Here is a 22,945-nt window from a genome sequence, read left to right as displayed (position 1 = left end):
CAAATTTCATCAAAATGACCTTTGAACAACATAATACAATTTGATGCTCCGTTGGGGATCGAACCTCTGCCTATTGCTCCATACCCTCTTACTTCTTAACTCTTACCAGTTGAGCCAAAAGCTTCTTTAAAAAAAATCAAAGATCATGTTCCCGGGGTAAAATTAATAAAATTTCCAGTGATATTCGAATTTTCAGTCTAAAATTGATTCAAAATCGTATAAAACCCAGTATATTCCATATGTACGTTCATTACTCGAAACAAGAAAATTAACAATATCAATTTAGTCATCGGCTTTCTACTTTCATTCCCAAAATCCACTCATTTTCCTGTTGAACCTTTCTGATGACAACTTGGGAAGTCTTCTTCAAGTTTATAGTGATTTGCCCATCAAACCTGGAAGAAATTGATTCAAATTTAAATTTTAAAATTAAAAAAGTAAAAAACTCACCCCGTCCTGCTCCCATAAAGTCTTCCAAAAACCTTCATAGCACTATTTATAGTTTCCTCTGTAGTACCAAACGTGTAGTAAGTTCCAACTTTCTTGCCATATCTCATCCAGCATCTGAAGACTGTCATGTACCAAGAACCTGAGCTCAGATCCCGGCTTTCAACATGAACTCTTATATTTTTCAGTCTTGCCAGAGCTTCGATGAAATCTCTAAATCTCCTTCTAGTAGATGTGGCGTGGATGTACAGCATTCGAGCTGTTCGTACAATTGGATGGTTGTTAGTTGTGAAGTTTGTAGGTCGGAACTTCACCATGTTTAATGGTAGACTAGAAGCTTCAATCATCAAGCGAACAGTTTCCATGTTGTTATAGGTGTTGGTATCCAGAATCTCCAGATTTTCAACGTGCAACTTGAAACTTGTAGGAATCCGAAGAATAGTTTTACAACCAATGGCTAGATGGTTCACTTTTACAGTTTTTCCTCCAAATAGTCTCCCGAGCAGGTACTTCATAGCTTCATGCATCTTTCGTTGATAACTCAGTACTTCAATTCTTCCTCCAATTTTCAGCTGAATCCCAGACCCAGAACTCTGCCGTGGAGCCCGTCGTCTCCCCGTTGCTAGTTGCATAAGTTGCGCAATTTGTACGTTCATGGGTCCTGTGTCAAATCCATGTCTGACATCGATCCTCAGTTCAGTGGGATCTTCCTCGACTTCCCCGAGATCTTGCATTGCATTTTGATTGATATCAAATTGATAAACTTTATTTTCAGCAAAGACAGTCAATTGATATGTAGACTGATTGACCGTAATGGTATTGTCTGTTAATTTCAGGTATTTGGTGTGCAGGGGGATTGATTTTTCCAGGTGTTGGACTGGAGGGTAGGTGGCGGAGAGTTGGAGTCTGAAATTTAACTTATTCGTTTTTAAAGTTGCTTGAAACCTCAGTTTTTGCTGCTAAATTTATGTGGACCCCTGTTAGTTTGAATTCCAAAAAATTTGAATCGCCAGGAAAAAAAACTAAAGTTTCCCGCTAATTATCGGAGATCAAACAACAAATCTGCCACTTGAGCTCCAACCGGGCAATTTCTTATAATGCTCCAAGTGTCCTTCTCAACTAAATTTAGCGAGTATTACAAAAAATTGTCGGCTAGAAATTTAGAACTCACCTCAAACTCGGATCCAAATACTTCAATAAGCATTCTACGGTTAGAGAAGACAGTGGTTTAGAACTCGACATAGTGAGCAGGTGAGGCAAGAAGACTGAATGCTATGTTTAGCTCAGCTCGTAATTAGATGCGGAGGGGGAAAGGGGTCTCGCTGCCGAAGGGGGGATTTGCGCTCAAATCTCTAAATTATCTATACGGCGAGCTATAATTATGGGAATATGCATTTCGCTTCGAAATTTCATCAGTTCTTGAAATCTAAAAATGTAGTCGTGTGTCCCCAAAACTATGATCTACCTTGTTTCCAACTTGAGATGCAAAGCGGGGGGCTCATTTTTGAGCTATGGCCTCAATTTTTTTTGACAAAATCGTTTTATTTTCTTAATATCAGATTGTCAAAATAGTTTGTGAATGATGTATTTTGTATTCACTCTATACATTGTATATAGCGATTGTCCCCCCTGTTTTCCCGCGCAACAAATGTGCCCTCCTAGACGAGCTAAACCGATAAAATTGCAACGGGGCTCTTTTGGTCATTCCTGAGCACATTATGAATAGACCTGTGAGCTACCCAGCATTGGGATTTTTGTTGCAGCATTTGGAGCCGAATTTGAGGTGAGTTTTGATACATATTAGTTTTAAAAATGACTGAATGCCATAAATGACAACCTGAATATACAGAAAACATACCGTTGCTCTTCTAATAGTATTGCACTACTTCGACAGCTCATATCTCAATTGGCGTTTGTTTTATTAAAAATTGGCAACTGAGAAAATAATTAATAGATTTTTTTCTACAGATGTGCAGTTGAAAATTTATTGATATCATTTAATCGAACAGGGTTATTACCTTTTGAAATAGCTGGGTGCAATACTATGAGAGGAGGTACGGAATATGTAAGTAACTGTAAAAAATTCATAGAATTTTCCCATGATTTTTTCTGCCAAGCAGCCTCTAATAAATGCCGAGTGTGGCGACTCCGCCCCTTTTTCGCGTTTTTTCGCGTTTTTTTTGGCTTGCGAAAAAATGTCACACTTCGTTTTCATTCACAACTCCTGAACCGTGTGACTTCATGCTCTAATATTTGAAATCCTACTAGAAATATTTTGCCCCACGGTGGAGCAAAAAACGGCACTAAGTTCGGAGCAAAATTGAGCCCAGGACGGCTTTCCCCTGTTTGAAAAAATTTTTTGTTGCTCTTTTTACCCCCAAAAAAGCATGTTTTAATTGAATTAAAATTCGGGTTTTGCTCTGTTTTGTTTCAAACTCATGTGCAAAATACTACTCAGAGAGACTGATTTTTTGAAAAAAAGTTTGAGTTCATAAGTGCAAATGGAAAAAAGTTGTGATAAAACAAAAGGCCAAAAAATGACATTTTGCCAAAAAATTTTTTTTTTCCGAAAAAGTAGTTTTTCGTCATTATCTCAAGTTCTACTTCATCTTTTTTGATATTTTTTTTGTTTACTCTACGTACAAAAGTACGCTGAACACGATTTTTAACTCAGAATTGAAAAAAGTTCTATGAGTCGGCCGAGCAAGACGAATAAGTGCCAAATTTTGCACACTTTTCCATTTTCGTGAATCTACTTTTTCAATCATAACTCGGTCAGTTTTCAATTTTCTTAGTTTTCCAAAAATTGACGTGTAGGTCTCATCAAGACGCATCGAGACATATAAAATTTGTAAAAAGTTCAGTGGGAAAATTTTTCAAGAAAAAAATTATTCAAAAATTTAGTACTGGGGGGAGTGGTTTCCTGGGTCTCCTGAACATTTTTTCCACTAAACTTTTGCGGCATGTATTTTTGATTCATAGTTTTTGATTTTATTTAATGAAAGATGAAGTTTCGTCGCATTAGAAATACTCTGCCAAGAGATATTATTTTTATTAATTTTCAGGCCAAAACTTGTTTTTTTCTATACATCTGTCTGTGTACAAGATATAGCCCTCAACTGTACGTCTCCTTTTTGGGAAATCAATAATGAGTACAATCCTGTAATAAAATTTTCAAAAATTCGTTTTCCCGCTGACATATCAGTAATAAACGGTTTTCGAACGCCTTTTCTCAAAATGTAATTATTGAAGAAAGCGGAATCGAAAGACGACTCCCTCCAGAAATTCACCTTCCTTACTTCCAGTTTAAGCTCTCTCCCGCATGGCCGAGTGGTTAGTGCTTATGTCTGTGGAAATTTTGGTAGTGGGTTCAATTCTACCAACTGACAAACATTTTTGTTTTTTTTGAGTATTCGGGATTCGAATATTATATAGTAATACTCGATTTTATACAAAATATGGGTACGTCTCCCCCCATATAAATCCTCCTCAAACTTCAATCAATCAAAACTCAGCTTTAACTGATTCATCGGGTGCGACTGTTTTTGGTCAAACCGAACTCGAAAATCAAGAAGACATTGACCCACTGAAAATTTCACGAACCCTCTAACAGGTTCGAGGCGAAGCCGAGAACCTACGCCCGGCAGGGGGACTCGCCTTACACCCCCTACAACTGGCGGGCCCGCAGGGCCTGCTAGTCAATTAAAAAAATAGAAAAAAAGGTCAACCAGGTCATAGGCATACTTATTAATTATTATTATTATTAATAGCTTTCTGTTCTATTAAACAATTTAAATTTTAGATTCCAACTCTGCACTAGATGCCCTTCCATTCAGAACCTGGAAAAGTCGGTACCCCTGCACATCAGGTACCTGAAACTTACTGACCATCGTATAATAATAAACGGGTCTACCTATTTATTATCTGTTTTTGACCAAGAATTTGACGTCGAACAATATGATATTCAAGATGCCAGAGAAATGGAGCAAGATCCAAATGAAGTAAGGCTTGACGTGCGAGTTGCTCCAACTAGACTCAGATTCAATGTGAATAACGATCCTGTCAGACGTGAAGGGGAACTTGTAATATGGCTCCTAGATTTGTGGTACCCAAAAGTCTTAAGGCGCTGGATGAGACGTGAAAGAGAGCCCGGAACTCAGTACACGTTTCAGACTGAACAGGAAGAGATAGATCAGGCTATGGTGAATATTAGGAGAGCTTATTGGAGCAGGGTTCAGTGAGTTTTTTTTTTGAAACTTTTTGTTTAAATTTTAAAGTTAATTCTCACTTAGACAAGCAGGAAACAATCGGATCACATTAAACTTGAACGGGACCTCCAAAGTGGTAATCAAGAAGTTTCAAAATGGAAATTCGTGGATTTTGAAAATGAAAGTGGAAAGCCGATGAATAAACTGATATTTTTAATTCTTTTTTTTTGAGTAATGAATATACATATGAAATATACTGGTCTAGATACGAAATTTAGTCAATTTTAGACTAAAAATTCGAATTCCACTGGAAATTTTACCCCGGGAACTTGATCTTTGATTTTTTAAGAGGGGCTTTTGGCTCAACTGGGAAGAGCTAAGAGGAAAAATTGTATGGAGCAATAGGCCAGGGGTTCGATCCCTAACGAGGCATCACATTTTTATTATTTTTTATTATGTTCAAGGGTGATTTTGATGAAATTTTGGTTTCAGCCTAGGAAAATGTTAAGCATTTCAATGTTAGGATCAACTGGTAAGAGGCTAGAATGACCAAGAGAACCCCAATGTAATTCTTTCGACCCGTTGACAATTAGAGCAGATTTGCAGCAGCACAGTGGTGGTCAGCTGGACGTGGTCAAATAACTTGATCAGGTGTCCCTGAACCAGATCTCTAGCTTCAGAATTATCCTGACCTGGCATGCAGAAGCTTTTGATCGAGTATCTTCTGAAAGTGGCTCGACCCTTGCAAAATCTTCTTTTTTGGGATGGAGAGGTTTTAGAAAAGTTGTAAAAAGTACGAATCTTTCTAAACGAAAACTATATCAGACCTGCCAGATGTCTGCCGCTGTGATATTTTTCCAAAAACACAGAAATCCGATAGTTCTCAAGTCACAAGACAAAACAGTTTCATAGGAATTCTTTCATTTTTTCAACGATTAGTTGTTCTCAAAAAAAAGTAGGGAAAAGTCTTCGCCGCTCAATTTTGAAACCCAAAATCCATGCATCTCCCTGCTGTATCTTGCTGATAACCAATTTCGAGGTGCTGTTCTTCTTGATGGTGAGCTGATTGGAACGTCGAGAAGATCTGAAAGTATTCAACTTTAGATTTTTTTTGAAAATATTCAACCTTAGATTAACTTACCCATCTTCCAACATCGCTTTATACCTCTTCCTACTCCTCTCCATAACTACAAATACAGCTCCCCTAGTTGTGTCAAATGTATAATAAGTTCCATTTTCTATATCACTATCACCCATAAAGTATTCTATAACAATTGAAAAGCAGAAGTGTCCCCTTTCGAAATGTGCAGTTGTAACTCTCCGATTTTGCAGGAACGTCAGTACCCGCCTGAGGTTGTGTGGAGCTGTGGTTGGAGCTTTGAAGTGCCATTTTTTAGTTTTTCGGTTTACTATTGATGTAATTGGATTGTTATTAGTCTTCAGAAGGCTTTTAAATGGGAGTTTTATCAAGCTTAATGGTAGACAAGAGTTTGCAATTAGTGAACTAGCAGCCGACAAGCTCCGGGAATCAAAAACCTCCAAAACATTGACATTGATCCTGGCAGCTAACGGAACCCGTAGAGGATTTTCACAAGAAATTGCAAGTTGGCCCACTTTCACAGTTCTTCCTTTAAAGAGTTTGTCGAGAAGGTACTTCATAGTTTTGGTCAGATTATTTCTACTATTCCTTAGTTCGACTGTACCACTGATACTTGGGAATTGATTGATATCAAATTGATAATCAACTTTTCTATCGGTAACTGTAATTTGACAGGTTACCCGGTTAACTGTCACGCTGTTATCTGTTATCTTGAGATAGTGGATGTAGGAAGGGGTTGATTTTTCTAAGGTATGAATTGAAGGGCAGACGAGGCAGAGTTGGATTCTGAAATATACTTATAGTTAGGTAGGTTTAGCTATGTATTAAAAAATTGTGTGGCACTTGAGCAAAAAGCTTGAAACATAATGTGAGCTGTGATTTGGATGAATTTCCTCTATACCCAAAAATTTCAACTCCGAAAACTCCGTCATTCTCAAAACTCAACCCTCTAAATACGTAACTTTTCCAAGCCAAAATACTCACCTCAAACTTGGATCCAAATGCTTCAATATGAACTTCAATACTTGGTAGCTTACTGGTTTTGAATTTAACATAGTGTGCAGGTGTAACGACGAGAATGGCACAGCAAGACCCCACTGAGATTATATCGATTTTATATTGGCTGGAAATTAGGGCGCATTTGCAGCTGGGGTCATTTCGCTGAGCAAAAGGGTGGTACGGTTATTTAGGACAGATGGTGTTTTGTCTAAAAAAACAGGTAGGCAAGATCTAGTCAGAGTTTATAGGGCCTGGGGCCCTATAAACTCTCGGCAGTTATTAAGCTTTCAATTCTAAATTTCACTCTGTTGAACAGTAGACTCGTAAAAAAAAAGTGCTCAGAAAATCTAGTCCATCAGACCGCTCTAATTTTTGCAAATTAGATTTCATAAGAAGAATCTATACATGTTGCTAGTTAAAGGTGGAGTAGCGCCAGTGGGGAAATTGCTTTAAAACATGCCTATGGTACCACAATGATCAAATTCCTATTTGAATTACCGCCAATAGTTCGATGTTCGATGGAGCGCGCTTGCATTATTTTAACTTTTATTTATTAATTTTTCTTATTTTTAATTGATTTTTCATGTTTTTTTTTGAGTAATTTTACTGGAGATTTATCGAAAAATTCAAGATAAATGTAGATTGTTCACTAAAAATAATTGAAAACAGAGATATCACGTTTTTCAACGACGTTGAGCCTGAAATAATCTATTTCAAAGATTTAGATTCGAAATTTTAAATTTAAAATAATGCAAGCGCGCTCCATCGAACATCGAACTATTGGCGGTAATTCAAATAGGAATTTGATGCAATTCGAGATTTTTTCAATTTTCAAAAAATCATATAAAATTTAGAAATTTTTTTTTTAATTTTTACTATGATATTTGGTCATTGTGGTACCATAGGCATGTTTTAAAGCAATTCCCCCACTGGCGCTACTCCACCTTTAACCGTTTTCAGCGAAAAATTGGTCCTGCAAGTTGACGCCTCCCGCAATTCCATAGACCAGCGGGAGACTGCATCGGTGGGAAGACGCAATACGTCACATGGTTGACCCCTCGGTTGGCCAGCACACAGCTCCATATTTTTGAAGTTTTTAGGTACCACCAAATGTTGTATGAATGTTATATTCATGGTGCTTTATCGTTTTTTTCCCCGAAAATGTTGAAGTTCAAATCAAGATGAATAAAACATCGAGGCTTTAATCGGTTTTGCTCTGTACTCAATGGCTTTATTTTCAATCGCTGTTTTTTATGAGCCTGGCACTTATACAATTCTATTGATAATTAATCCTGCACTATCGCTATCACTATGCACAATTTTTTTTTTCAAAAAAAAACAATTACTTTTGTATTGAATTTTCTCTTTTCTCTATAAGTTGCTGCTTACCATTTCCTCTTATTACATAATGTATATAGTTTTTTTTTTCAGAATGCCCTTCAACCTCTTCACCTTTCCACTTGTGATCCGTAGGCAAATTCCTCAGGAAATGAGCTTCATCGACGTGCTTAACTTTTCATTTTGCTCTTCCAAAACTGAAACGTTGGCCAGAAAATCAATAAAAAAAGGATACTCGTCGATGATCCATTCGTGTTCGAATTTATCCGTTGAACGTTCTTACGTCATGCAAATGAAGGACATTAATAATTTAAGTGAACACTTATCGTTTTTAATTAGAGAAGCGTCAAGAGAAGACATTATTCAGCAAGAAAAGTGGTTTAAATTGAAAATTGGACAAACAATGGTTTACTGGTCAGTTCCTTACGTTTTGAAAATATACTAGCCTGATTATCAGCGTTTTTGAGTTCTCTTAAGCGCAGCCGAGCTCAATCAAAATTTTCAAAAACTGTACTTTGAAAAGTTCTGACCGAAAGACTGTAAGTATAGGGTATCCAATATGTCCATATTACACATGTAATACAAAAGTCTTACTGTAAATACAATGCTGGCCAAAAAGATATGCACAAACGGTTTTTCGTTTTTTTTTTTGGCTTTGTTTGAATGGCCATAATTGAAAAACTAAACGTTGTTTTCGAAAACTGTCAACTAACAAAATGCTGGTCATTATGTTGTTCAAATTGTCTGATAAGTATTATTTTACAAAAATTGCCTTGTAAAACAGTACAGCGACAGACATCTGGCTAGTCGATTTTTGACTGAAATCGTCTGTAGCTCAAGAAAAAATCGCTTCCATCTTTAGTAAAAATTATTTCATTAATACAATTATTTTCATGGAAGCAATTTTTATCGAGTTACAGACAATTTCAGATTCAAGGTTAAAAACCGACCCGCCATATGTTTGCCGCTGTAATGTTTTGCAAGGCAGTTTTTGTAAAATAATATTGGTCAGGAAATGTCAACAACATAATGGCCAACATTGTGTTAGTTGCCGGTTTTCGAAAATAATGATTGCTTTTGATTATTCATTTGTTTTTTTGAAGAATCAATAATTTATCATAGTTATGTAGGTCGTTTCACGCCTGAAAACAATACTCTGAAAAGTCCTATCATTTTTATGAAATATGATCCACAACAGTTTGGAATATATAGGCTTAGTTGTATATCATTCACTTCCCGGCGGGTTGAGGACAAAGTTATTATATGCATAGGGCATAAATGTTTATGAAGATCATGTTATTAATTCAATTATTCTCATGGAAGCGATTTTTTCTTGAGTTACAGACGATTTCAGATTCGAGGTCAAAAATCGACCAGCCAGATGTCTGTCGCTGTACCGTTTTTCAGGGCAGTTTTTGTAAAATAATATCGGTCAGGCAATGTCAACAACATAATGACCAACGTTTTGTTAGTTGACCGTTTTCGAAAATAATGATTAGCTTTTAAGTTATGGTTAATTTAACACAGTCCAAAATTCACGAAGCCCCGTTTGTGGCCAGCACAGTAAATAATTTTAATTTTGCATTTCAGCGCAACTCCGTGCCATGAAGCCAGCAGTATAATCAAATTTTATTTCAATGGATCAACCTTAAAAGTAGTTCACGAAATGCTTCGAAACACGATTTTGAACCTCCACCAAACACATCTCAAATCAAATATAATATTTTTTTGGAAGCAAGGAATGAGTCAACAAAAGATTCACCATTTCTCAAATATTCGAAATGTCAACCACATTATTCTAAGTGAAATGGTTAAGCTAGATACAATCCCAATCACCTTTCTAGATCAAATCTTTTCGACATGGCCGAACTTAGGCAGTTTGTCGTTGTATCCACAGATAGATGGTGAACTTAAAGATGAATGTGGTTTGTTCTCAATCAAGAGATTGTTTCTTGGTAGTTCATGTTTAATGGCTGACAGTGTAATCCCTCGATTCAAGGGGCGTCATTTAAGCGCCAAAAATGCATTTATTTCGTCTGAACAAGTTATGCACTGGTTGCACCAATGGACAACGGACATAAATTTTCAAAACATCCAAACAATGACCTTTTCTTTAGCTCCCGGCTACCAATTGAACGTGGAAAACATTTATCAAGAAGTTAATGCAAAACCATGGGATCCTGCCACACGACCCATAGATTATTGCAACGAGTGGGTGATTTGTTGGGGAACTAATCTGTAGACTCGTTTTTTTTCAGAGAAACTCTCGAAAAAATTATCAATTGTGAAGAATGGCTTGATATCTCAAGTAATGGACGACTGATATCAATTTTGGTCAAACCCAAGTCATTTGGACTGGTTCAATGGCAACTTTAAGTTTCTAATTTTTTGTAATCACTTGGTTTACATAGTGAGATGTTGTTTATCGTTAAAATAATCCAGATAAATTTACAGTACATTCCAAAAGAAGTAAAATAATAGTATTTGCAAATTTTTGTTAATTAAATGTCATTCCCGAAGCGTTCAGCCAGCAACGCTTTCACTCGCTCGTCGGCTTCCTCAGCCTCTTGATCGCCCTGAAAATTAGACGGTTCGAGAAAGAATGGCTATGTAAGCTCACCTCGGCAATATTCTCGTAAACCTGAATTATCAACTGAAGAATCGCTGCATCACGAGTCAATAATACTCCTTTGAGTCTGTTAATCAATAACTTGACCTCCATCGAAATGCGTGGATGGGCAAGAAGTTGGAAGAAAGGTGTAGCCAAGTCGCAAACTGAAAAAAAAAATTGATTGAAGCTCGGATTTTCGCTATCTTATAACTTCTATCGATTTTTACTCACTTATGAGTGAGTTTTAGAAAACGAAATAAAATTTATCGTAAGAATACAACATCAATTTTTTTTCAGATCAATTAGAAAAAAAAACATACTTTCGTGGAGCCCGCGGGAGTCCATGGTGTACAGGTCGACTAACGATGCCATTGAATCAATGACCTGAAAGAAATGCTTATTATATTTAAAATACCGTATTTTCTCTATTAGTCTTGCATGCAAGACTAATTGTGCAAGACTAATAAAGACTGCAAGACTATCAGGAGCTGCAAGACTAACGTTCGATAATCCAACAACTTTTTAAATTGACAATTTCTCGTCAAAAACTTGACTTGAAACAGTCTATCACACAAAATACATACTTTTTTTTATTATTTTATCAATTGCTTGAACACCTTAAAATTTAATTCAGCCGAAAAATGACAAATTTGTTTAAGGTTCCACAAAATATTGCTGGTCTGTCAGAAAGAGGGGTGCAAGACTAATAGAAGCTGCAATACCAATAAAGACTTCAAGGCTAATTTTCGATTGGTCCGTAGGGGTGAAAGACTAATAGAGACTGCAAGACTAATAAAGGAAATACGGTAAAGTAAATTTATACTGCTTATAAAGTTATTTTTTCTAAATATTAACATCGTTTTTTGTTCTTATTGAAAACATCTAATTCCAGCCATTTTCCGTTTTTTGTAGCATAGTGAAAACTCAGAAAAAGAAAAAAAACGATGTTTCGAACAAAGAAAAACCAATACTTATGGATTATATTCCCGCAACTTTCAAATTAGATTAAAGTTTGAAGTGATACCAACTCAACTTTAAGGGTTTTTTCTTGGAATAAAATTGGAAGTGGACCAAAAATTTTGGTTGTTGAGGCCGTGACGATTTTGAAAAAACAATAGTTTGTATTGAATTGATAAGAAATGAAAGGTTTTAAGTAAAATCACACATAACTCTATCACTTTTTTGAAAATCAAAAGAGTTTTTGAAATCAGGGCGTGCAAGGTTTTTCAAACGGAAAATTTATTAAAATTCAATGAATTACCACAACGTCTTGGTTGGCAGCAGCCTCGTTGAGAAGCGGGACAACTTGTTGTAGTCCTTCGGGATCATGTTGGTCGAAATAGGCTCCAACAGCATGTACGTTTTGATTGTTGAGGCCTTGGTGAGTCTGAAAAAACGTGTGTCTATTTCTAAATTTTCAGTTTTTTGATTCTTTTAAATTTTAGATAACACATTAAACTTATAAGCTGTTACCTCATTATACAGGAACAACTCCGGGATCATGATTTGAAGACGAAGTAGTCTGTTCATGGCTGAAATTCGAAAGAATTTTTAGAAAATTGTGGGTATCAGGTTTTGAAAATATGCAAAAAAATTGAAAAAAGAAGCAAAAAATTGTTAAAAGACCCTCTGTCCTTCTTTTTCTGTTATTTTACTCACAAAAAAACGATTTCTGCCGCACAAAAATGTGTAGATCAAATCCATATGAAAAAAATTTTGTAGATCAAAAGTTTCCAAAAATGGTTCTGATGTCAAAAATTATTGTGTATTCACGTTTTTTTTTCCAGTTTTCAATCAATGGTATGATATCTTGTATTTCGGTTATTCTCAATACTTCTAACAAAAAACTAATATTTTAAATTTATTTTTCATTAACTTTTCATGTAGTTTTAAACATTTTCAAGTTGAGTTATAATATTTTCACCTACTTATAAACATTTTGAAAACTCCGATTTCTGACTGCCAAATTGAGCACTGGTCTGGGGCAGATTTTCTGCAACTCATCGTTGTAGAGTCGGAACCGAACTGCATTCACCATTTTTCAAATAAAATCTGTAATACTGTATTTAGAATATATTGCCGAGATTTATTGTGGATCTACTGATATAGCAAACAGTCCAAAAATTTCTTGATTTTTTTTTTGCAAATTTTTTGTTCGAAACTGCTTTACACACTAAATTATGGCAGTTAATAACGTTGCGAGCCAAAAAAATTTTTGAGCCAAAACGAATGTCTTAAAGCTCAGGCTGGAATTTTTTTCTTCAAAAAATGAGGTATACGTTGGCTAATTTTTTTGAAAACACAGTTGGGGCCATTGAGGTTTTTTCTTAGATGTCTGAATTTGCTTATCCCATGTGGCTGGCATTTTACCTGAACACTTAAAGGTGGAGTAGCGCCAGTGGGGAAATTGTTAAAAACCACTCCTTTGCTCCCAAAATGACCAAATATCATGATAAAACTTTTCGAAAACTTTTTGAAACATTTTTATTTACTGTATAAGTGGCAATTACTCAGTTTTTGCCACTCATAAATTTGGAAGACGTTCAAAAAAAATTTTTCCACATTTTTTATGTTTTAATTTTGTTTAAATTATTTTTATTAAAACATTTTAGGGGTCGAAACATTCGACATTTCTTTAAATTTCCTAAAAATTCGTATTTTTCAAAATTTTGGCAATTTGCCAAAACTTTGACCGGAAATTATGAAAAATCTAAAATTTTTTGGAGTGTTTTATTATGATATTTGGTTGTTCTGGATAATTTAAAGTGCATTTAGACAAAATCCCCACTGGCGCTACTTCACCTTTAATACCGCTAACCCATATCTTTAGTAGAATCCAAGTTTATAGTATTTTTAACTCATCTAGCTGTGATTCAAGTTATCCCACTTTTGAAAATGAAAAACTCCAAAAAATTTGGCAAGCACGGCAAATTTAAAAAAAAGCAGCTTTGCCGAATTTGCCGTGCTCGGCAAATTTAGTAGTTTGCCGCACACATCAAAAATTTGACAGTACAATTTTGACCAAAACTATTGATTTTGTCGCCGAAAATTTAGTAAAATAAAACAAAATTGAGTTATTTAGATGTTTAAGCAGACATACTACCATCAAAAAGTACCAAATCCTCGGAGTTTGTTAAGAACGGCAAATTTGCCGAATTTGCCGAACTTGTCGAGCTCGACAAATTTTGAGATTTGCCTCACACCCCTGATCCAAATACTCCATTTCAACGCTGCGTAGCTGAGTGTTATGGCGGTTGCAATTGTGTTTTGGTGACGTCAGAGGAAACTAGTCCAACTGTGCAAGAGGGCCCAAAATCTATTGATCAATCTTTTTCTAGGTCGTAATTAGAGCACATCTGCTGTGCGCGCTCTGAAATGAATCGATAGAATTGCAGTGGGGGTGCTCTTGCACAGCTGTAGCCATTACCTACTACGTTTGGCCCGCAAATAATGTCTAATTCCAAGCCAGTTAACTACTTAACATTAAAATGTCTACTGAAGAATATGGATTCAGGTATGAGGTGAGTTAAAGATTTTTTCATTTCTATTTTTCAAAGTTTACTGAAGTTTCAGACTCCAACTTTTCGTCATGTTCCCTTCAATCCAATATCTCGAAAAATTATTTCCGCTCCACGTCAAGTATCTCACAATAAAATCTGATCACATAACAGTCAACCGGACTACATTTCAGCTCAAAATCTGTAACAAATACAACAACTTTCACGGTGGTTACAAATTCGACTTTGATCAATACGGACGACTAGATCGCGGTGAAATAGAGCAAGACCCAGATGAATCGATAATCGACGTAAGAGATGGTTTTTTGTCAAAGAAGGGAATTCCAGAATGTGAAATGGAAACCGCGAGGCTTGTGCATAATTTGACATTGCAAAAGTCTCAACGCTATTCGACAAGAATTTGGGAATCCCATGGAACAATCTTGAAGAAACTTTCTTACTATGTTCCTGAAAACAATTTCATTCGATTGAAGATTGGAAAGCGAGTTGAAGTATTGGAGTATCAACGGAAGATACATGAAGCTATGAAGTACCTCCTCGGAAGGCTATTTGGGGGAAGAAGTTTGGAAGCGAACCAATTCTCCATTGGATGTGACACAGTTCTTCGGGTTCCTTCAACATTGAAGTTTCGAATTGAAAACCTGTATACTCCGAGTTTTAAAATTGCTAACACATTGGATGTAGTTAATCAAATAGTTGACAACTCTAGTCTACCATTAAGCTCACTGAAGTATAGCTTTGAAAATCACATTTATCATCATCCTCATTCACTTGTTAGAACCGTAAAGATGCTGAAACTCGAGGTCGAAATGGTGCCTGATTATATCTCAGGAATTGTAAGCAACCTACAAATGGTGGACGAGAAAAGAGCTCACATAGTATTTCTGGGTGATTGCACAAGCAGCAACTTCTTGAAAATTCTGGCTCACTGGATTTTGGAGTTTCATAGAGACATTGGAACCTATCACACTTACCAATTGAGTGAAGCCGTCGTTGATGAAGTGATGATATTTGTTAGAACAAATTACGGAGTCATGATTGAAGCTGGGTAGGGTTTTTTATTTTTTTTTTTCAAAATCCAAATTTTAAACAAATTTTTTTTTCCAGACTCCCACAAACCACCGACCAGATAACTCTCAATATAAACGACACTTCGAGCCTTGTCATCAGCAAGTTTCAACAAAAGGAAAAATGGATTTTTGGACTAAAAATGGAGCATTGAGTACATGTTTAATCTAATTGATGGGATTTTTTAACCTTTTTTGTGTGGAAATTTTAATTTTTCAAATATTTAAATAAAAACAATGGAAAACTGTATTCTCAAGGATTTTTTTGGCTTATGCAGACGTCGAATTTTTTATTGCTGTATTAGACTTGTTGCGGACCGGTGAAAAAGGACCTGCTAACAGTTGGCTCAAATACGGAAAAAGAGCATTAAAGGTGGAGTAGCGCCAGTGGGGATTTTGTCTAAATGCACTTATAATAATCCAAAACAACCGAATATCATAATAAAACACTCCAAAAATTTTTAGATTTTTCATAATTTTCAGACAAAGTTTTGGCAAATTGCCAAAATTTTGAAAAATACGAGCTTTTGAGGAAATTTAAAGAAATGTCTATACAAATAATTTAAACAAAATTAAAAAATAAAAAATGTAGAAAAAACTTTTTTTTTGACCGACTTCCAAAATTATGAGTGGCAAACACTGAGTAATTGCCACTTTTTGACAGTAAATAACAAATTTGCAAAAATTTTTTGAAAAGTTTTATCATGATATTTGGTCATTTTGGGACCAAAGGAGTGGTGGCGCTACTCCACCTTCAAGTCTTTTGGCTACTATGCCGTCTCATATTGGGTCGCTTCGGCTCAACGGAGCTGAACTCACAATTTAGTACCCTTCTTGCTTTATAACGTCATTGGAAAACTTGAACGTCCCAACAGGCAGTAATAAGGATTTATTATGCTAAACATTTATTGATACATTCAAAATTTATATCATGTGAAATACAAGGGAATCGAAATCGTCTTTGCCATACCACACGCATTCACATTTCTAGCCAACTTCATATATATAATTCTCAGAAATACGGCTGGCTTCAACTTTGATATTATTTTTGACGGAATGACCAAAGAGTTCACTGTTTCCGAATTTGATGCCATGATCATAATCATCAAAAAAAGATCATAGGAACTGTTTTGTTTGTGTACATTTACTTTGAATTGTGTTTTTAATTAAAAATTTTAAAACTGAATGTCTTTCAACCTAACAAGTATATATCTACAAGTATATATAGTATATATCTTAAGCCCACAATATTTTCGTGTTTCATCACATTTGATAATAAATATTTATTATTCTGGATTTTGTATAAATCTACTCATAATACCCTAAAATGACCGAATATCATAATTGAAGACTCAACATACTTTTGGGATCTTGAAAGGTTCCAGTAAGTTTTGGTAGAACTATGGCATTTGGTTAGATTAAATTATGTTTTTAAAAAAAATAAGTGTCAAAGCTTGAAAACCGCAAAATATGCAATCTGAAAAATTTCTTGTGTGTGAGAGCAAATTCTGAATTGATAAGACTGCCAGGAGTACATATGTTGATAAATAAAAAGTTTAACAAGTTAATGATAGAAAAATGTGTCAGTTATCAATAAAATAATGAAAACATGACTCAAAATTTTCCATGCTCACAAAAATCAAGGTTTTGTGTGCGAAACTCGAGTATCAATAATTATGAGCCACCTTGTAATTTAAATGCGATGGGAATTGAAATCGAATCTGCCATTCCACATGCATTCACATCTCGTGCCAACTTCATATATCCCTGCTCTCCCCATTAAGTTCCAAATGAGCCCTTCACAATCCAATAATTTTGCCCTTTATCGTTGCCGTACCCAACAATTGTCAACGCTCGCTTTTCATTAGTACTCTTACATTCTTCCTCAGTGGGGTTGTAGATTCCACTTTTGTAGTTGAAGAAGGATGGTGGAGTATTCATTGCTGGAATTTAGAATAAATAATAAACTTGCATAATTTTTAATTCAACATGTAACTCACTGAATAGCCCAGGTCCCCTTTCGTCGATAAACACCAATGCCAAAGATTCATCGCTCATATCATAAGTGTCATCTAGTATAAGATACGCTTTTTTTGAGTCATATTCACATTTTTCATTTTTCTTGCCAACAAATGGGTAGTCCGTATATGTTTCTATTCCTTTACGTTCCAAGTAACTGAAATTTATATTTGCAGGTTGTAGCTGTTTATCATTATGACTACTGCATAAGGTATGTCTTACGTCATCGCCATCATTGGATCTGATTCGATTGCACAACCGCCCAAGCAATCAATAATCTGCTGCTCCGAAAACGACAAAAGTTGTCCGTTGGCGATGGCGTACATGGACTCAATGGCTGAAATTGCAGCAAAAGCATAGGATGCATTGCAATTCCCCTGATCTTTCACAGGTCCAACGACTCCTTCATCCCTCCAATCCAAAAACGGTTTTTTGGCATTCTTGTAGTTTTGAGTTCTTTGTTGAACTAATGCACCAATGATGTAGAACGTTAACGCAGTGAGGAGGAATAGGCCAATATAATTGCGAGTGTTTCTCAAGTTTGCTGGCTTTTCGGGAAACTTTTCTCTGAATAATGCAATTCGGTTTTAGACTCGTAACATCTCATAAAATTTAATTAAAATCGAAGTCACTATTTAGACCAAAAGCATGTGCTCAAACTATCCAGGAGCCGGCCTACCACTCACTATCAGGCCACAGTCAAGCCACGCAGGCCAAGTGTTTAAGATCAACCTCAAATTGAAATCCACATGTTTGAGAACTGTTTTCAAACTTTGATAGCTTGAAGGTTTGGACTTCATTTTTTTTGATTTCAGAGAGACTTTGCAGTTTCTCACCTTACTTTTTATATTGATTCATTGCTAATATAAATTAATTCCTCATCTAACTTCCTTTGTTGTTGGTATACATGATTGTTTGGCTATTTTGGGGCTGTCAGTACAAATTTTATCAGCAATTGATACGGTGAACCTGTTTCTATCTACGTTGACAGATGATCAAGGTCTTTCCGGGAGAGTCAGAGAATCAAACATGATTGGGAATTGATAATAGTTTAGATACACTTTTTTCCATTTCCCAGGTTTTCCGGAGTTGTTTCTAGAAACGTTCAAAAATTTGTTTCTCCAAATTACTCATCATGAGGAAATAAATAGTATTAGCAATGAACAAACGTATAAAAATAGGCCTAGATAAGTGAACAATTGCAGATTCCCAATGATTAATACTACTAAACAACCCTCAAGAGCAGATCGGAAACAAGTCTACGTTTCGGTTGGGTAAGATTATAAGTAAAAAGCCAGTCTTTTAGATTAAGCTTTCAGCCTAACCCTAAACCTAAAGCTAAGCCTAAGCCGAAGAGACATCAACTAGGCATCAGCTAAACTCAGGTGACATGCATGTGCATAGGTTGTTTTGTCCAGTCCGGCCACATACAAGAGTAAATAGTCAGTCCTTTCCCTGAAGCTAAGCCTAAGCCTGAGCCTAAACCTAAGCCTATGCCAAGGCATAAGCCTGAGCTAAACTCTAAGCTTTAGCGTGAGCCTAAGCCTTAGCCGTAGCCTGACCTAAAGCTAAGCCAAAGCCTGAGCCTAGACCCTATGAAAACTCTAATTTGAATTATTTCAGAGGAGAGTCGCCCAAAAGGCTGTGCAACTGTAAAAACATCAGCACTTACATTGTCGTCTTCTTTGTCATTGCCAAAATATTATCTTTCCTCTATCGTCACTACATGCCATCTGGACCGAAGACGTCTCAAACATCTCAACCACAATATCAATCGAACAACCTCAGAACTCCAGATTTCTTCGACTGGAGAGAGAAGGGGATCGTCGGACCTGTCAAAGATCAGGGATAGTGCAATGCATCCTATGCTTTTGCAGCGATTTCCGCAATTGAGTCAATGTACGCCAAGGCTAATAATCGAACAGTTTTGTCGTTTTCCGAGCAACAGATTATTGATTGTGGTAACTTCACAAGCCCATGTCAGGAGAATATTTTAAGTCATGAGTAAGTTTTTTTTTCTTGTTTTGAGATTTTCAAACATTTTTCATCCGAAATTCCAGATTCATTAAGAAAAACGGAGTAGTAACCGAAGCTGACTACCCATATGTGGGAAAGGAGAATGAAAAATGTAAATATGACGAGAACAAAATAAAACTTTGGCCAACTAATATGCTACTTGTCGGAAATCTACCTGAAACGTTGCTGAAGTTATTCATCAAAGAGCACGGACCTGGGTATTTCAGTGAGTTAATACCTTTTATTCAAGTAATTGTTTGATTACTAATTTCAGGAATGAAGGCCCCACCATCCTTCTTCAACTACAAAACTGGAATCTATAGCCCTACCCAGGAAGAATGCGGGAAGGCCACTGATGCTCGATCGTTGACAATTGTTGGTTACGGTATCGAGGGAGGCCAAAATTATTGGATTGTAAAGGGCTCATTTGGAACTTAATGGGGAGAGCAGGGATATATGAAGTTGGCACGAGATGTGAATGCATGTGGAATGGCAGATTCTATTTCAATTCCTATCGAATTTGAATTACTAGGTGGCTCATAATTATTGATACTCGAGTTTCGCACACAAAACCTTGATTTTTGAGAGCATGGAAATTTTGAGTCAATGATTAATTATTTTATAGATAACTAAGACATTTTTCTATTATATGTATAACATGTAAAAAAATTTTATTTATCAACACATGTACTCCTTGCAGTCTTATCAATTCATAATTTGTTCTCACACACAAGACATTTTTCAGATTGCATATTTTGCGGTTTTCGGGCTTTGACACTTATTTTTTTAAAAACATAATTTAATCTAACCAAATGCCATAGTTCTACCAAAACTTACTGGAACCTTTCAAGATCCCAAAAGTATGTTGTTTCTTAAATTATGATATTCGGTCAAGTTGGGGTGGTATGAGTAGATTTATACAAACTCCAATATAAGAAATATTTATTATCACACTTGTTGAAACACGAAAATATTATGGGCTTGTAAGATATATTTTGGTTGAAAAACATTGAATTTCGAAATTTTAAAGGTGGAGTAGCGCCAGTGGGATTTTTTTCTAAATGCGCCTATAATGATCCAAAACAACCAAATATCATAATAAAGGCTTGATTGAGATCACATGATAGCGATTTGGAATCTAAAATTATTCGTTTTAACTGACAAATTACCTCCAATAACTCACCTCAAATTCGGCTCCAAATGCTTCAACAAGCATGTCAACGCTGGGTAGCTCAGCCGCTTGGAATCCGCCATAGTAGTGTGTGGGTAAGACCACAAGAATCACAATAGACCCCCTTTCAATTCTATCGATCCATCGCACATCTGCTGCGCGGGAAACAAAAGAGGAGAGGGAGGTCAAGTGTACACAACTCAGCGGACGGCACACCAAAACGTACGGTATCCCAATAAGGGCTGTGCGGCAACCTGCAACCAAGTTGCCGAAGTTTTCAGCGTTCGCCAACTTTGGCAATTGCCGGTTGCCGCGACAGCCTTGATCACAGTATGTAGGGGTTTGAAATCAGACAAGCCATTGCACCTGAACCTAGATCGTCGTGTTGAAAATTATCTGAGAATGATTTTAACTCAAATGTCTGTAGTTCCGTTTTCTCTAAAAAATTATTTTCCAGTTTGTGATTTATTCAACAAAAAACATGTACATAACCATATAAAAAAATTCATAATTTAATTTACAAAACCATTCGATCTTTGACTTCCACCCCAAGAATCCATGCATCTCCTTGTTTAACTTTGCTGATCACGAGTTGTGAACTATTGTTCATATTGAGAGTGAGCTGACCAGCCCTCCTCGCAGACCTGAAAGGAAAGATATTTGAAATTAAAATTCAAGGATATAAATACTCACCCAGCCTCAACACTTCTTTTATACATTTTTCTGATTCTCTTCATAGCTTTATCTATCCTATGCTCGAAAATATTGAATGTATAATAAGACCCAATTTCTTTACCGTATTCCATCCAAATTTCCAAAAAATCGACAAAACAATTGCTTCTCCATTCATAAAAATATGGAGCATGAACTCTTCTGTGGTTCAGTGTTGCTAGCGTGTGGACATCAATTGAACATCGAATTTCCAACATTCCAGCCGTTCTAATAAGTTCATGTCTGGATACTGGGGCTTGTAGAAACCGAAATGTTTCAACGTTTAATGGAAGGCTAGAGGTTTGAATTATCGAACGAATGGTGTCCAATTCATCATAAGTATTTTCATCAAGAACTTCCAATATTTTGACGCGAAATTTCACAGTTGACAGAATTCGGATAACATTTCCACATTTAATGGTGAGGTGGTTCACTTTAACGGTTTTTCCTTCAAATAGTTTCCCGAGAAGGTATTTCAAAGCTTCATGCATCTTCCTACGATATCTCAGAATTTCAAATTTATCTCCAATCTTCAGCTGAATAGTATTCTCACTAGAAACATTTGCTGCTCTAAAATACCATCTTATATTTTTTCTCACGTCAATTATGAGCTCATTTGGATCTTCATGAATTGGGCTAAGATCTAGCTCATCCCGTTCATCGATATCGTGTAAGAAACCATTTTTTGTATTGTGAACCGTAAATTGATAGGTATCCTTGTTTATCGTGATGCTGTGATCTGTCAATTTTAGGTACTTGATGTGCAAATGAACCAATTTTTCAAGGTTTTTGATTAACGGGCAACTGAGAGCAAGTTTGAATCTGAAACATTAATTTTAATCGAATTTCATTAAAAAAAAACCTTTAAAAACTAACCTCAAATTGGGATCCAAATGCTCCAATAGGCATTTTATTACTGGGTAGCTCATAGGTTTGGAGTACGACATATTGTGTACACTAAAGAGGTACAATTAGGAGAGTGGCTGAAAAATTGGGCACAGTGCGTAAACGCTGTGCACGTCGCAATTTCATCGATCCGTATTGGCACACAGAGCAACGTGGCAAGACATCTGGAACAATATCTGTGTAAGAGGGGAGAGGAGAAAGAACGGCTCAGGTGAGCAGCTGTTACGTTCCTTTACTTACAGGCCAGACACGCAGGTTTTTGGGATAACTGTATTGGGTTTTTACAGCATTTCAAAAAGAGTTCAGGCTATAATATATTTGTTCAAAAAAATAAATTATCAGGACCGAAAAATCACAAAAATTGCCGATCACTGATTGCCGTGCGCAAATGTGCTCCACCGAACAAATAGCGAAGTTACCCAAGTTGGGAGAGTGTGAAAAATCTTGCCGGGTTTTGAGATAGCCGCTGTCAAATCGCTTGCTCTTTGATTATGATTTCTGATCTTCTATTAGCCATAGGGAAACAATATTCTCGTCGTTCCCATCACATTACCACCTTCGCCCCCAACTGCATAACTCGATTTGTAACTCGATTAGCATAACTCGATTTGTATGTATGGTATATAAGACGCTATTCTGTGCATATAACATGGTTCAAGCATCAAACGGTTCTAGATGTAGAATCCCCCATTCATCCTTTCTGGACCTTCTACCCCTTTCTGACCCCTTAATCTATACATTCTTATTAATAAACTATTATACGGGAAATATTGGAATCCTTTTCCGTACAATGCTATTGCACACTATTTCTTGTCCCCTCCAATCATTCCGTCAA

The 22,945-nt window shown here is 36.2% G+C and overlaps 10 protein-coding genes across 17 annotated transcripts; 4 read left to right on the top strand and 6 right to left on the bottom strand.

The window, feature by feature from the left end:
- Positions 1-286: 286 nt before the first annotated feature.
- On the bottom strand, positions 287-1,689 carry fbxc-15 (F-box C protein; the record flags this gene model as incomplete). Its single annotated transcript, NM_061471.2, has 3 exons — positions 287-395; positions 451-1,353; positions 1,619-1,689. The coding sequence occupies 3 exons, from the start codon at positions 1,687-1,689 to the stop codon at positions 287-289; spliced, it is 1,083 nt and encodes a 360-aa protein (NP_493872.2).
- Positions 1,690-1,876: 187 nt separating this feature from the next.
- On the top strand, positions 1,877-4,904 carry fbxc-17 (F-box C protein). Of its 2 annotated transcripts, NM_001267096.3 has the most exons (3): positions 1,877-2,230; positions 4,250-4,684; positions 4,740-4,897. In NM_001267096.3, the coding sequence occupies exons 1-3, from the start codon at positions 2,166-2,168 to the stop codon at positions 4,852-4,854; spliced, it is 615 nt and encodes a 204-aa protein (NP_001254025.1). In that variant the 5' UTR covers positions 1,877-2,165; the 3' UTR covers positions 4,855-4,897. The 2 variants fall into 2 exon arrangements, 1 of the variants encoding a protein (NP_001254025.1); NR_134555.1 differs by having other exon boundaries at positions 2,166-2,230; positions 4,250-4,904.
- Positions 4,905-5,566: 662 nt separating this feature from the next.
- fbxc-14 (F-box domain-containing protein) lies at positions 5,567-6,813 on the bottom strand (the record flags this gene model as incomplete). Of its 2 annotated transcripts, NM_061470.7 has the most annotated exons (3): positions 5,567-5,739; positions 5,797-6,540; positions 6,739-6,813. In NM_061470.7, the coding sequence occupies 3 exons, from the start codon at positions 6,807-6,809 to the stop codon at positions 5,601-5,603; spliced, it is 954 nt and encodes a 317-aa protein (NP_493871.2). The 2 variants fall into 2 exon arrangements, with proteins under 2 accessions (NP_493871.2, NP_001305212.1); NM_001318283.1 differs by lacking the exon at positions 6,739-6,813 and having other exon boundaries at positions 5,601-5,739; positions 5,797-6,314.
- A 1,348-nt stretch (positions 6,814-8,161) lies between these two features.
- Positions 8,162-10,569, top strand: C32B5.15 (F-box domain-containing protein; the record flags this gene model as incomplete). 2 transcript variants are annotated; one of them, NM_061469.3, is made up of 3 exons in its annotated part: positions 8,162-8,505; positions 9,682-10,302; positions 10,350-10,569. In NM_061469.3, the coding sequence occupies 3 exons, from the start codon at positions 8,162-8,164 to the stop codon at positions 10,465-10,467; spliced, it is 1,083 nt and encodes a 360-aa protein (NP_493870.2). The 2 variants fall into 2 exon arrangements, with proteins under 2 accessions (NP_493870.2, NP_001305210.1); NM_001318281.3 differs by having other exon boundaries at positions 8,186-8,505; positions 10,350-10,467.
- On the bottom strand, positions 10,513-12,706 carry C32B5.6 (Resolvase/invertase-type recombinase catalytic domain-containing protein; the record flags this gene model as incomplete). Of its 2 annotated transcripts, NM_061468.4 has the most annotated exons (6): positions 10,593-10,667; positions 10,712-10,866; positions 11,023-11,086; positions 11,964-12,089; positions 12,176-12,234; positions 12,631-12,706. In NM_061468.4, the coding sequence occupies 6 exons, from the start codon at positions 12,704-12,706 to the stop codon at positions 10,593-10,595; spliced, it is 555 nt and encodes a 184-aa protein (NP_493869.1). The 2 variants fall into 2 exon arrangements, with proteins under 2 accessions (NP_001305213.1, NP_493869.1); NM_001318284.3 differs by lacking the exon at positions 12,631-12,706 and having other exon boundaries at positions 10,513-10,667; positions 12,176-12,232.
- Positions 12,707-14,049: 1,343 nt separating this feature from the next.
- On the top strand, positions 14,050-15,537 carry fbxc-18 (FBA_2 domain-containing protein; the record flags this gene model as incomplete). Of its 2 annotated transcripts, NM_061467.3 has the most annotated exons (3): positions 14,050-14,223; positions 14,276-15,268; positions 15,328-15,537. In NM_061467.3, the coding sequence occupies 3 exons, from the start codon at positions 14,153-14,155 to the stop codon at positions 15,440-15,442; spliced, it is 1,179 nt and encodes a 392-aa protein (NP_493868.1). The 2 variants fall into 2 exon arrangements, with proteins under 2 accessions (NP_493868.1, NP_001305209.1); NM_001318280.3 differs by lacking the exon at positions 14,050-14,223 and having other exon boundaries at positions 14,556-15,268; positions 15,328-15,442.
- Positions 15,538-17,042: 1,505 nt separating this feature from the next.
- C32B5.7 (Peptidase C1A papain C-terminal domain-containing protein) lies at positions 17,043-20,584 on the bottom strand (the record flags this gene model as incomplete). Of its 3 annotated transcripts, NM_001306644.3 has the most annotated exons (4): positions 17,067-17,230; positions 17,288-17,463; positions 17,529-17,873; positions 18,979-18,998. In NM_001306644.3, the coding sequence occupies 4 exons, from the start codon at positions 18,996-18,998 to the stop codon at positions 17,067-17,069; spliced, it is 705 nt and encodes a 234-aa protein (NP_001293573.1). The 3 variants fall into 3 exon arrangements, with proteins under 3 accessions (NP_001293575.1, NP_001293573.1, NP_001293574.1); NM_001306646.3 differs by lacking the exons at positions 17,529-17,873; positions 18,979-18,998 and adding an exon at positions 20,506-20,584 and having other exon boundaries at positions 17,043-17,230; NM_001306645.3 differs by lacking the exon at positions 18,979-18,998 and having other exon boundaries at positions 17,529-17,632.
- C32B5.13 (Peptidase C1A papain C-terminal domain-containing protein) lies at positions 19,051-19,760 on the top strand (the record flags this gene model as incomplete). The annotated part of the gene is made up of 3 exons (NM_061465.3): positions 19,051-19,310; positions 19,367-19,548; positions 19,597-19,760. The coding sequence occupies exons 1-3, from the start codon at positions 19,204-19,206 to the stop codon at positions 19,758-19,760; spliced, it is 453 nt and encodes a 150-aa protein (NP_493866.1). The 5' UTR covers positions 19,051-19,203.
- Positions 20,255-20,594, bottom strand: C32B5.18 (Transposase). The gene is made up of 2 exons (NM_001306647.3): positions 20,506-20,594; positions 20,255-20,460 (listed from the first exon to the last, which is right to left on the bottom strand). The coding sequence occupies exons 1-2, from the start codon at positions 20,574-20,576 to the stop codon at positions 20,439-20,441; spliced, it is 93 nt and encodes a 30-aa protein (NP_001293576.1). The 5' UTR covers positions 20,577-20,594; the 3' UTR covers positions 20,255-20,438.
- Positions 20,595-20,942: 348 nt separating this feature from the next.
- On the bottom strand, positions 20,943-22,194 carry sdz-4 (F-box domain-containing protein). Its single transcript, NM_061464.3, has 3 exons — positions 22,081-22,194; positions 21,187-22,026; positions 20,943-21,137 (listed from the first exon to the last, which is right to left on the bottom strand). Exons 1-3 carry the CDS (start codon positions 22,149-22,151, stop codon positions 21,011-21,013), a joined length of 1,038 nt encoding a protein of 345 aa, NP_493865.1. The 5' UTR covers positions 22,152-22,194; the 3' UTR covers positions 20,943-21,010.
- Between the last annotated feature and the right edge of the window lie 751 nt (positions 22,195-22,945).

Source organism: Caenorhabditis elegans, chromosome II (genome assembly GCF_000002985.6).
Source record: "Caenorhabditis elegans chromosome II".
Classification (NCBI taxonomy): Eukaryota; Metazoa; Nematoda; class Chromadorea; order Rhabditida; family Rhabditidae; genus Caenorhabditis; species Caenorhabditis elegans.
The sequence above is the reverse complement of the archived record's forward strand: the minus strand, read 5'-3'. Positions and strand labels throughout refer to the sequence as shown.